Source organism: Stigmatopora nigra, chromosome 9, assembly GCF_051989575.1.
Source record: "Stigmatopora nigra isolate UIUO_SnigA chromosome 9, RoL_Snig_1.1, whole genome shotgun sequence".
Classification (NCBI taxonomy): domain Eukaryota; kingdom Metazoa; phylum Chordata; class Actinopteri; order Syngnathiformes; family Syngnathidae; genus Stigmatopora; species Stigmatopora nigra.
The window spans coordinates 7,375,815-7,389,933 of NC_135516.1; the positions used below are offsets into that span (position 1 = coordinate 7,375,815).

The following is a 14,119-nucleotide window of genomic DNA, read 5'->3' on the forward strand; positions in this document are numbered from 1 at the left end:
TTCATTCTGTGGTCCGACTTTAGTTTCAGTGTGGAATTTTACCTTCCTGGGTTTTTCCCACCATGCACCAGATAATAATATTGAGTAAATATTTCATTAAAATTAAATAACAGCCAATTCATTTTTATTTCTAGCCTATTTAGAACCAATTTAATGTGCTAAATCCAAATATCACATTGGATTTTTTAAATAAGATAACCTATCGTCATGTTAATTTGTTTATTTTGTCAACACGCATAGACATATTTTGCTTTATATTAGGGCTAACCAACCTAAGGGGCAAAACAAGTGGGATGTAAATCTTTTCTTGTATCAAATGAAAAACCCTAAAAGTCAGGAAGAGAAAAAGAAATACAAAATCAGACAATTAAATTCAGTATATTCTTTTAAATATGTAAAATAAAAAAAGAAGTCATTTTCAGATCAAGGTGGTCCTAAATACATAAAAAAGTACTGACAATTTACAGGAAAACAATGATAACAGAGATAGAATACATAATATAGATAAACTAAGGCAAGATATGAAGTAAATAGTTCCACTCACTGTATGCGTGAATGTGTGTGTCATCAGTGTCCACCTCATCATTTTCATGCCACAAGTGCAGAGTGCTACGTGACTTTCCAAATTCAATTGAAGAGAAAGAAATAATTTGAGGAGATGGTCTGTTGTAGGCATCACACACTTGAATAAAGGAGGGTGGAATAGAAGATTTTGTAATTGGCCGAGTAATGTAGCAGGCTGCTACTGCCAGTAACTTGTTGGCACTGACGCATGTCAAGGCATTTTAGATGACTTTTCCTGTGTCCACATGCACACCCACGCAGGCACACAAATACAGTGTCCCCATAGGTTTTCATCCCCGCATTGTCTTGTTTCTATTTGGAGTAAAAGAAACACTACGGAGTGTCGTCCAATCCATCACTGTCTGCTTTCTCGGCTGACTGTGACACTCACGCCTCCTCCCTAAAGGGACGGTAGGGCTGCAAGAGGTGAATCGGGTCATTTCCCTGCATCTTGTCCATCTATTTACTCACCTTCCTTATTCCCAAAAAGGTTTCAATAGCAAAACTTTAATGATTTCACATGTAGTGAATGAGTTTTTCTTTTACTTTGTTGATGCAGGTGCATTTGTACTTTCATCTGAATCATTTTTTATATTTAAAAAATTCTATTTTCTTGATAAACTATTTGTAATAAATAATTAAAGTTACAATTGTTGTAGTATTTTTATGTAATGAACACATTCGAATTGTTGAATAAGATTTTTAACACATATAACCCTTTGACATTTTTTCATCTTTGAACTAAATATTATATGTATATATATATATATATATATATATATATATATATATATATATATATATATATATATATATATATATATATATATATATATATATATATATATATATATATATATATATATATATATATATATATATATATATATATAATTTTTTTTTATCATTGTAAATATCCAACACATTTCTATCAATGTTTTCCTAGCATTAACACAAGGGGTGACTTCCCCCCACCCCACACCGAACGGACAGCTCCAACTGGGGCTCAAATGGCTGCTGAAAGTGGGCCCTCTCATGGCACGCATCCGCTCCCAATCCAGGACGCGCCTGTGACTGCATACACACAACGTTAATTTGGATGCTGCCACACGTTGATCAGGCAAAAAATTATTTCTTTCCTCTATGAGCAATTTTTCTTAACGTTTTTTTTTTAAATGCACTTTATTTTGATTGCAAACGCATTTCATCGACTCTTTACTTTATTAATAGGCTTTGATTTAACCATCACTTTTACTATATATTTGAGTTACGTATATCTACAAAATGAAAACAACGACTACTATATGATACGTTCTTCATAAAAGACAATGTTTACAAATACCATTTTTTTTATTTTTCTCGAGATGTAGAATTGTGGTCACACGAAACTCCAGTCTTCCAGGTGTAACGTGCGTGTATTGCACGTTCTAGCTAACCTTTCTTGCACACACAATTGGCGTCAATGGCCTCTTTGGATTGGAAGCAGATGCGGAGCACTCAGCTGATGCACTGCACACGCTGACCCGGAGCTAAAACATTTGCCAAAGGGCCGAGCTACAGGTCATGCAGGTGCAAAGCACCCCCACAATGACTCCCCCTTTCAAGGAGTTTGCAAAGTGACGCATTGTGCACAATGAGGCCTCCAACTTGACTACAAGTGCAGGCATCGCCTCGTCTTCAATTGCGCTTCATTCATCGCCTGGGAAGTCAGTGCGCTGCTAATGACGTGCGTCGCTTGCGGTCGTGCATTGGCTGACAATAAGTCATAATAGACAGCGGGAGGCTAATATCAAGTAAACCATATTTCTGGCAGGCTCAATTATACCTTTTGTGTGTATGCTTTTCCTTTTTTAACATTACTGATATGGAAATGAAAGATTTTGGGGTTGTTGTCGTCATGAAACGAATAAATGGTTTTAAATCTCTCCTATTGCTTTTGCGCATTTAGTCAAATTAAATACATTGGGGGTTTAAAAAAATATCAAATGTTTGCTTTTTTAAAAAATATTTCAAAAACATTATAACACATTAAAGTAGATTTACTATTTCCATACACATCATAATGCACTAATATACCACATACTATATTTATATCATATTGTTGTTCAATTAATGTATTTTTAAAGACTATTTTAGTTTCATATGGCCATTCATTTCATATTTACAGGACAACATGAGTGAGATATTGTTATTATTAAGTGATGTCTTATAAATGTATTAAATATGTTCCTAATAAGTTTGTTTTATGAGGAAACATAACACTCTTTTATAAAGAAAAATAATATTATTTAGCACATGGCACATTACATTTGGATTTGCAGTGATTTTTGAGAGAATAATTCAGCTTTTGTATGTAGTGAGGCATAACTGCATGACCCTTTCCAAAAAAAAAAAAATGGTGCATGGAACATTCCGGGAAAGAGAAAAAGATTGAGAGGTGGAAGGGGAAAAAAATAGGTCCCCAGATGCCCCCATCATAGACACAAAGCGAACTTTCATTTAATTAAGACAACGAAGCCTCAAACTAAGTTTCTATAAAAATATATATTTCACAAACTGTCTATATATATTTTTTTTTGCCCTGTGGGGAATGTTTAGGGGTTCTGTCTGGTTCTATTGGCTCAGTTACGCTCTTCCTTGACCCCCAATGCATGAAAAACGATTCCAACACACTGATTGGATTTTATTTCTTCCTGCCCTAGAACCCTTAAAAGTGCTATTTATTCGTTTTGGGACTAAAACAACACTTGTTTGTTTTAATTAGGCCAAAACAAAGGAGGGGTATGTGGGGATGACTTTCTGTCAGGCTTGTTAACAAATGGGCATGTGGCACTTTTGGTGAGTTTTGTTTTGATTGATCTTTTCCTGGTGTAAAGGATTCGAGTTGACAATTGAACTGCACTACACACACATAAATTGTTTTTTTTTTATGATGTGTGAATATAGAATACACACACTTGTTGATGAACTATTAGGTGATTGGAACAGATTTGAGAAATTCACCTAAAGGGCAAAATAATAATTTGTCAATCATTAAAACAAGAGCGTATTAAAACAAATTTGAAAAATGATTCATATGGCTGCAAATGTACAAAATGTCAATTTGCATAAAGGAAAAGTAATTATTGCGAACCTTAGCGTGAAACGCATCTTAACAGCCTTTGTATTTGCTTATTTGTGCTCATATTTTTCGTTATTATTTAGATGACTTTGAATGACTTTATCAAAATGTATTAAAAAAACAGCATGTGAATTTTAGTCGTCTTATTTCAAAATGAAACATAATTTCTATTTATTTAAAGTGTGTATTTTCCCTTTGTTGTTGTATGGGATTAATGTGAATAAAGCTATCCCATATATGAAAGCAACCAATAATTTCGTTTTAATTTTAGTTTGGGCTTCTTTTAAGCGTTTTTGAGTCAAATTATATTTTATTTTCTTTAATAGGATAATATATGGATTTGTGTGTTAGAATATTAGCTATATATTTGCATACTTTGACATCCAAAACTTTACTTACATTATTTGTCATGCGTAAACTGTTCATGTGCAGTTACTGTATATAAATTTAGAGCCATAACTTGAGTTTTTGCTCGTGTCACCATTTTCTTATTATTATAATAATTAATATCATTTTAGTAATAAGATGTTGGCTGCAGTGTAAAATATCACTAGCCTTGTATGAAATCCTTCAAAAAAATAAAACGTCTTAAGCTCACATAAAATGACCATTTATTAAACAAACAAGTAAAATCCTTCCAAAAAAAAATAAAATAAAAATACTTATCAACATGTGAAGTATCTTTCAAATAGTACGGCGATATACACGTTCCTTCAGTCATTTTTATAATGGAACACTTTTTTGTAAATCAGTTTAGAAAACACTGCTTTGTGTTTGTTGTGTGTGTGGTTGCGTGTGTGTGTCTGTCTAGGCGTGTGCGTGTGTTTGGTCCATAATATCCTGGCTACAGTTTGAAAATAAATTACTATATGCAAGTTTAACGTCCATGAAAAATAGAAATGACATTTTAATATACGGAGCAAAAAAAAATAGAGAGCAAGATAGAGAGAGAAAGACTTACGTGTTATTTGTGGTAACACTGTTTAGAAAGATCAAGTCTTTTTTTGTTTGTTTGTTCTGTCTCATATTAGTCTATTCGAATGACGGTAGTGGGGAAGGCGAAGGACAGGATTTGGCTGGAGGTTGTTTGGGGATCAAAACTTGCTGCAGTCATACACAAAAGCTCCCGAAGTGCGATAGATAGACTGGCTCGGGGGGAAGGACATCTGGCAGCTGTTATTCCCGTTCACCGGCGAGTTATTCAAACCGATTCTCTGGGATTCGAACATCTCTCGCACCGAGTGAAAGTTCTGCTGCTGTGCCGTCGGGTAAGCAGCACCCAGGTGGCCCAGGTCCCCGGCCTGGTTGAGGTACCACGAAGTCAGCCGGCCCTGGTGAGCGTGCGGGTGGCCCTCCTGGCCCGAGTTGATACCCCCACCGCTGCCACCTCCCCCGTGCAGGGACGACGAGGTGGTGGTGACCGAGTAATCTGGCAGGCTTTCGTCCGGCACGGTGGTGCTGGGGGCCGAAAGATGGCTGGCCCGCTCCCCGGCGTATAAACTCATGGCCTGCATGTTGCAATGGTAGGTGGCGTTGGAGGTAGTGGAGATGGAGTTCTGGTTGCACGGGGAGCCGTACGCAGAGGTCTGACTCGGGGAGTAGCTGAGCGACAACGATGGGGCGATACCTGTCCTCGCGGAGGGTAGTTCGCTCGCTCCTTGCGGAGACCCCCTGAGGGAGGTCATGATATTGTCCACGCTAAAGCCTTGCGCTTGGTGTTGTTGCTGTTGCTGCTGCTGATGGTGGTGATGGTGGTGGGGATGCTGCTGTTCGGAGGCCTCCATGCCCACTAAGGAGCGGTTTGACGGGATGCTGCTATGCGGGCTCCCGCTGGACATGCTGCTGCTATCAGGGCTCTCGATTTTCGGAACCGCGCTCAAGGTGGGAGAGTTAGCCTGTGGCGGCGTCGCTGTTCCATTTTCCGTCTTAATATCCTGGATTCGGACGGGTTGCGTGCCGGCCTGTTCCGGGTCCCGAGATTGCTGCTGCTGTTGCGGCTGCGATTGCGACTGTGGCTGCGACGGACGAGACGGCGTGTCCTTCTGGAGCCGATCCTCCTTCTCCTTGAGCACATCCTTCTTCTTGAAACGTCGTCGCCTGCGCAAGAAACTGCCGTTCTCGAACATGTTGTACGAGTCCGGGTCCAAGGTCCAGTAGCTGCCCTTGCCGGGTTTCTTGTCGTCGCGCGGCACTTTGACGAAGCACTCGTTGAGAGACAAGTTGTGGCGGATGCTATTCTGCCAGCCCTGTTTGTTGTCCCGGTAGAAAGGGAAGCGCTCCATGATGAACTGGTAAATCCCGTTCAGGGTCACCTTTTTGTCGGGTGAGTTCTGGATGGCCATGGTGATGAGTGCGATGTAGCTATATGGGGGCTTCACCATATCCTTGGGTTGGGGTTGTGGAGTGTACGGTCCGTAGGCGCGCGCCATGCCGGCTGGGTACTGGTCGTGCGCGGCGTGGGTGTACATGTTCATCGGTGCGGGCATACCCGTGTATCCACCGCCGGCTGCCGCACGGTAGTAGCCCGGGTCGCCGCTGATGTACGGCACGACGCCCAGAGAGTTCGGGCTGGAGACGGAGTAGCGCGCCTGCATGGCAAAAGTTGTCTTCCTCTGCGCCCAAAACAAATCCCGGCTCCCTTTTCAATAATACAAAACGGAAGAAAAGGAAAAAAAAGAAGCGTTAGCTATTTTTTTTAAGCCGTCCCCATCTCAGAGCGTGCGGGAAAAACTTCTGGACTTTGGACATCCGTCACCACGCAGGACTTTTGCGCAGTTAAATTCTTTCCTCCTTTTTGCTGCCAGTGAGGCTCCTCCTCGCCCGGGACCACCGTCGTCCAATAGGAAATGTAGCTGAGGACCCGAGGAGGAGTGGAAGGGGGGCAAAGGGTGCTGGTGGGGGTGGTATAGAGGCGCGTTTCGGGCCCACGTCGAGTCACAACAAGTCGATAAAGTTATCCCCCGAATGCCAAATGATCACCCAAACATGTCAGAAGTGTCACTGCAACTTATGTGGCCGTCACTTTAAATGACTCTATTCTGATCTTAAAGACAGCAAAAGGCTGGTTTTGCAAAAGTAACATCAATGACCAAATCTGGATCATTAAGTGATGGAATTAAAATGCAAATTTGGGGCTGAGGGGTGTGAAAATTTATTCAGGGGTGGGCTTTAAAATGCAGGGAACCAAATGGTGTTTTAGCATCATGGTTAGACAGTATAATCAATTAGAGCGTGTTTTTTTTTTGGTTTGTTTTTTGTTTTTTTTTCACTTGCAATACATACATTTCAATTCGATTACTTTTTAGATGGGTGAATGTATTTTCTGAGTCATCCTAAGATGTTTTTCCTTCTTGGTGAACCTTTTTCTTTAAAACAAGACAAGAAAAAAGCAACGAGTGAGCCCATCAATAGAGGCTTTAATGTGCACCGTGAAATCGTCCATAAATTGACCGTGAGGCAACGTTACACTCTTAATATGAGTGCATAAGCCTTTGCACGTCGTCTTAATTAAAATGTCCGTGCAGGGCTCGGACGGTTTCTCCTTACATGGACCCGGGCATGAACTTTTTCCACCGCCCTGAGAGTGTTTGCATACGCAGCTCGCGACGGGCCTTCTATTTAACAAAGCTGGCCACCCTACAGGCGCACTTAAATCTTGCACAATTGAGGTTATTCAGCCTGTAGTTGTAGGTATGTCCTTTGCAAAATACGAAAATAGAATTTGAATCGAAATATCCATGATTTATGTAGATATAGCCTATGTTATTTATTATTCAGGTGAGTGGATAATGATTGTACGTTCACACTTTATACATTTTCAATCTTAATTATGTATATAAAAGTTAGTTTAATAATTCATAGGTTTAGTATACGGTAAGATAAATAATTTTAAATGCACTGTTCACTTAGAAGAAAATAAATGGGAGGTAAATTCATGAACGTGAGTGTGGTTCCCTCTAGCGGACAAAAAGAAGAATTTCAGGCAAAAACTGGAAACAAGCCATACCAATTGAACCAGAGGTGGGCAAGGTAAACATGTGTGGATAAAAGTACTATCACTTCACGACTTAAATCATAACCCTAACCACTTTAAATATTCAGTACCCCAGTTGAGTAAATTAATGAATACTATAGAGTTTACTTTGGTTCTGCAGATATGTGGCAGCCTTGCATCCAGTTACTTTTTATTTATTTTTGGAGGTTTTTCAGGAGCATATCACAAAGGTTTGAAATGGGGAAAAAAACATGCAAAGAGTGCAATGTCTGCTTTGATATCTGTGAAGGAGTCACATTATTATTAATATGCTGGTCACCATCTGTTAATTATTGATTATATTTAGTTGCCAGTTACGATAACATGAATTAAGCAAAAAGGAGGTTGGTTTGGATCAAATTTAAGATTTGTTGAAAAAGGGTATTTCAAAGAGGATGTCTGGAAAAATACAGACAGAAAGTAGGTCATTTAAAAAAGAGAACTTTAAAAATGCTCCACATAGCTAGTGAATGACACTGAAATGGGAGGTAATGTCAATTTTCACTGCCAGTAAAATGGAATGAATGCCTGCCTACATTCACAATGTTAGCCATTAACCCTTAAAAAGGCCAAACCACTAAATAATTGACAGCAAATTAAAATTCTTTAAACTGTGAGCCTTTAATGCCCCATTGGAACAGACAGACTACAACATTTCAAAAAACGATGGCAACTTCAGCACGACCTTTGCATTAAATTAAAAATCAGACTTATTTCCACTTATTACACACTGCTGCTGGCTAGTGGTCAAATTAAGTACTACATGTATGTTATGGTCATCTTTTTTACATGTGCATTTCAAGTGGTTTAATCTTTATTTTATAAAATGAAAAGGAAATATCACTTTTCTCATGTTTAATAATGAAGAAAAGTAAGTACAATGATGTATTTCCAGGAAGTTGCTGCCCTAACATGGGGGCAGACATTTAATCAATGCTTACTTTTCAAATGTGAGTATCTCTGAGTTCCTGCCCTTCCCCCTGTCATCATTAATTCCATCATCACATACACCCCTAACAGCTTGTAAGGCAATATGTATAACTGGCATCATAAAAGGGCAGCACTGGTAAGCAGTGTCATTTAATGTGTTTACAAATATTTTCCCTATGGGTTAGGCCGTTAGGGGCTTAAGAAATTAACCATGTCCATACTTAATTACTTTGAAGGATAAAAAATGTGCTGTCTTTTCTTAGTATGTGATATTTTGTGCAGAACATCATATTAAAGTGATAATTATTGGCTTCTTATATTTTTATTCTCAATCACAGGCTTGATATAATCATCATTCATCTTCATACATTTCTATAAGACATCCCCAAATTTGAATCGATGTGTTTTTTAGACAGTGTAGATGGGTTACTATCTGAACCAATATTTACTTGATAAGGAATCTACACACCCCTGTTAAATTTATTTGTGTGATGAAAAGACTATAGTCATTTTAGCATATGACAAAAGTGGGCCTTTAGCCTTTCCGATTCAATCGTACATAGGTTTGGCTGTTTTCCCCAATGATTTATAAGCTCTTTTTAAATAGGAGCACACACACTTATTCATTTTCCAAACCGCTTATACTCACAAAGATATCTGGGGGTTCTGGAGCCTATTCCCAGCTGACTTCGGGCACCCGCCTGGTGACCTGCCATTCGCAGGGCACAAAGAGATGGACAACCATTCACACTCACTCTCATACCTTGGGGCAAATTAGAGTGTAACCCATGAACGTGCAACTAATTTATGTCAGTTTATTTTCACCCATCCAATAGTTTATTTATTTGAACTCATTCACTGCTCTGAATGGTGATAGACATCTAGTTCATTTTATCGGGAGAGCAGTGCTCACTCATTGCCTTCCTACTGCCTTTTTACTTAATATATGTCCAAACATTTAGCCAATGGCACCAAATGAGTGTACTGGTTGTAGCTAAGCCTTACTATACATGGTCATTTTTAAAAAAGAAAAAAGCCTTACTATACATGGTCATTTTTTTTTAAAAAAAAGCCTTACTATACATGGTCATTTTTTTAAAAAAAAAGCCTTACTATACATGGTCATTTTTTTTAAAAAAAAAAAGAAGCCTTACTATACATGGTCATTTTTTTTTTAAAAAAAGAAGCCTTACTATACATCAGTGGTTCTCAAATCCATCTCGGCATAATGTTGGGAAAATGGTTGCAACAACATAACACTGTAGTGGTGTTTGTAGGTCTGCACTTCTTTTTTTTGTGTTATTTTCCCAAAAAAACATTCTAAATAAAAGATCATCAAGGGTGAGAGCAACTGAATATTTGGTGGTCTCATGAAAATGCAAGTTTATTTGTTTTTGATACCAACTGTACGCTTGGAGTTTGATTTTTGCTCTACCCCACAGTGCTGCTTTTGTAATGACTCCTCAGATTGAAGATATTTTTATTTAAAGTGGGTTTTACAATAACATTCTTAATATTTATGAGGTACTTTACATTTTTATGTTTTTGGTAAGTATTCAATTTAAATTATTCAAACAAGACACTTGGTTATGATTGCTTGCACAGGAGTAACAATAGAGGGCAGCACATTGACAAAATTTGGAGAGGACAAGGGAAGTTTTGAATCAGATTGCTTTGTTTTTAACTTGGACTTCGAATGCTATTGAATTCGAATTGCAACACTTAAGTTACTGATAGAATCATTGAATCATCTCCATAGCAAAAAAAATAAATCTACCATGAAATTCTCAATGACACATTGTTTACTTAAAATCTTAAAAAGTTAAAAAAATGAATACATAGGAGATGACTAACTACATACAATAGCAAGGCAAAAAGCTGAATTGAACAAACAAAAGCAAGGAAAATCAACAGCAATATTTGTATGCCACTGCATGTATTAACATTTGCCTATATATTAATAATAATAATGATGCTTACAAACAGTTTTGATAAAATACTTTCCTTTATTGGCCCTGTTCAGCAACATTAAGTGCATGGAGTAAAAAAATGTTCATGTGCATCTCATTAAATGAAAGTAGTACAAAAGATGTTTCATTAAGTCCACTGTGAAATGAACCCCTCAAATTCAAATTCATTAACAGGGGAAAGAACTTTAAGATAGGAAAAAAAGAATGTTTCTCAATAGGGAGATTGGCAATATAAAATATAAACATTTAAATTTACAAAGTATTGAGTTACTTCATGATATTACATTCCCCAAAATATTAATTAGGGTTGTAATAATCTGAACCCTGTAGGTATTATTTATAAGCAACAAACCAAACTAATCAAACAACATTGTCATCTTTTTGACACCATTTTGTTAAAAAAGATGGATATGTGTCATGTCTACAATGATAAATTACTTATTTAGTTTTAGGTCAAATGTGTATATACTAATATCCTTTTATTTATCGACGTTGAATCAGGGTAGAATCATCAAAAAAGTAACAATTGTAACCCCTAATATTATTATATAAAAAATGATGTACCTGATGTGTATGTGTGAGTATGTGTTTTTTTTCCAGTATGTGAACCAGCAGGTCTGCTGCCATTATCGATCACATTGTTGATGTTGTTTTTTTCTTCATGTTTTAATGTAGAATATCACTTAATGGGGAAAATGTCACGTTGTCAAATTTCTTGTTTACATGACACAAGGCTTGACGTCCTGATAGGGGCTTTGGTGATGATGCAGTTGATGATGGTGATGGTGATGAGGATGATAATAAGACGTTCCAGTGCCCGAATGTAGAGAGGACATCCCGTTGAGGCTTAAAACCAAATCCTTCCGCTCACACACTGCACTGGTGTGGCTGGAGTATCGAGACAATCCAGCTGCAAACAAACAACAAATATTTGGTGCATAAATACAACTTTAATCAACAAAAAAATCTATATCCTGCTTTTAATAATGGTGCAAAATGCAGAAAGTTTATTTTATTTTTAAAATTTAATATATATAGACACGTATATACAGTAATTAAGGTACCGATTGCAAGTTTTCCGTCGTTGTTGGTATAGAAAAATGCACTAACTGTCTATTTGTTATGTTGATTTTTTTGGAATACATTCTTTTATGGATTTGAATTAAGGGGATGCGTAAAGATCTTTGTAAATCTATGCATAAGTATTTTTTTTCATTACATTTTTCTTTAAGAGTGAACACTAAATTAGAATGAGTTGATTAAATTTGAGATTGTGTCATGCATGTCGTTGCAAGTGTCTATTTTCTTTACATTTTTTTATCATTTTCAATACAATTCCATATCACATCATAGTGTTTTCTGTCTGGAGAAATGTGCAAAAGATGAATTGCAATTCAAAGTCCAATCTATTGAGAATTGAAACAAAATAGAGAAAAGTGGTGGTAAATATAACGGGGAAGGACGTAAAATAAAAACATTTCCTACCATTTGAAGTGCAAAAAACAAAGAAAACAACTTTAAAATCTTAAAGTTTGAAAAGGAACACATGTTTTACACAGTGCACACTTCATATTTACATACCGGGAATGTCTGCAGAATCTCGTCCGTTATGATGAAGATAACTTTGATCCAGAGAAGACGAGGCCATCCCGTGTGTGTGCAAAGCACCGTGGGCTGCACTGGGGCCGTTATTAGTCGCCAGAGTCTGCTGTTTAATATACGGAGAAACGGCAGACGAACTCCAGTGGGGTGCCGCGTTGCCGTAAAAACTTTGACCGTCCACAGATCCCACTAAGGCCGGGGAGGACTGCAACGAGCTGCCGCCGCTATCCGGGCAAATGTAGTCCACATTGGGGGTCGCACTCATGTATGACGAACCGGAACCGGAGGACACATAATGCCCTCCCGTGACACTTTCGAACCCCCCATGAGGCATCGAGTTGAAGTCCAAATTGTACCCATTGTGACACACTAAAGGGCCCGGTGCGGCCTGGAAATCGAACCCGATGCCATTCATCATCCTGTACATGGGTTTAAACGTTTGGCATTTTCTCCGAAAGCCTCGAGGTCTTCGGCGAAATGAGCCCTCCTCGAACATGAACTCACTGCCAGGGTCGATGGTCCAATAATGACCCTTACCGGGTCTGCCGAGGCCCTTGGGCAACTTGATGAAGCACTCGTTGAGGGATAGATTATGCCGGACAGAGTTCTTCCATCCCTGGTAGGCACCTCGAAAAAAGGTAAAGCGTGCCTGTAGGAACTGGTATATTTCGCTCAGAGTGAGCCTCTTACTGGGAGAGCTCTGGATGGCCATGACGATGAGGGCGATGTAAGAGTAGGGGGGCTTTTCGGGTCGTCTCAGCCCCGAGTTGCCGCGCTTGGCTTTGGCCGCCGCATCATGCGCACCAGCAGCCGGGATGGACCTCGCGACGTTTGGATCCAAATGTCCGTGCAGAGGACTTTTGGTCGTCATCTTGCAACAAATACAATCACGTTCTTAATACAAAAGATGACTAATTGCCGTCTTTTGCTCGAGAATCTCCGATCTGGCATCTTCTTCCTCGCCTCTGTCCATTGCAAAGACCACTAAAGGCAACGGTCTTTGCTCGAACATCAGCTAAACAGCAAGTGGACCACCTAGTACTTGTCCAAATTTGTTTCTGCCCCTCTCAAATTTTGCGAGCCCTCCAAAAAATCCCGAGAAAATCAACTCCCTCCCATCTGGACAAGATCCAGGCAAGAAGCCGGACACAAGATTGTGGAGTCAAAGAGGCAAACACACCCACACATCCCCCCCACGCACACACACCACCATCACTTTCTCCTGCCCACCCTTTCCCCCCTTTTAATTGTGAGCGTACAATTGGACAGTATATGTCGAAAAACGTCTTTATTTAACCATAATTTGAACTTGCATGCAAAAAAAGTGCAATTGGTTTCATTTTAAAAGGTCTGCTGCCTTAGATGCTTTTAGGACATCTTTTAAATTTCATTTTGAGTCACACTAAACCAGTTTAAAAGGTAATGAGACGTCTTTCATTGTATGTGCTTTATCGTCTAAATAGGGTATTGCATTTTTTTAAATAAGCATTGAACCTATTGATTTATTAGGTGGCTGCTTTTGATCGAAATAACATAAAAAATGCAAGTTTTTGAGACACACAAAGACAAGAAAAACCCTGCAGTGAGTTTTTTTTTACCCTCACGTAAAAGACAACCCCAGGGCTAAATTATTAAGACAAATGCAATTGTTGACCAACTTCAAAATAAAACTCATACACAGTATGTACTACTCATGTTGCCCAAGTTTCATTAGACTTTTATTTTGAAGCTAGGCAGCCTATTTCCGAGATCGTTGTGGTGGATCAAAGAACAAGTAAAAATTATTGTTGACATTGAATCGCATCATTAATTTCTCATTTGACAAAGATCTAACATTTTAGTCTTTATCAATACCACTTGCTTAGAAAAGTCCTTTCAAGGAAAAATTGGGGGCTGGGG

The 14,119-nt window shown here is 38.6% G+C and overlaps 2 protein-coding genes across 2 annotated transcripts; both read right to left on the minus strand.

The window, feature by feature from the left end:
- Positions 1 to 4,279: 4,279 nt before the first annotated feature.
- foxc1a (forkhead box C1a) lies at positions 4,280 to 6,444 on the minus strand. The gene has a single exon (XM_077724281.1). It carries the CDS (start codon positions 6,277 to 6,279, stop codon positions 4,780 to 4,782), a length of 1,500 nt encoding a protein of 499 aa, XP_077580407.1. The 5' UTR covers positions 6,280 to 6,444; the 3' UTR covers positions 4,280 to 4,779.
- A 4,222-nt stretch (positions 6,445 to 10,666) lies between these two features.
- On the minus strand, positions 10,667 to 13,304 carry foxf2a (forkhead box F2a). Its single transcript, XM_077724364.1, has 2 exons — positions 12,200 to 13,304; positions 10,667 to 11,528 (listed from the first exon to the last, which is right to left on the minus strand). Exons 1-2 carry the CDS (start codon positions 13,089 to 13,091, stop codon positions 11,338 to 11,340), a joined length of 1,083 nt encoding a protein of 360 aa, XP_077580490.1. The 5' UTR covers positions 13,092 to 13,304; the 3' UTR covers positions 10,667 to 11,337.
- Positions 13,305 to 14,119: the final 815 nt, after the last annotated feature.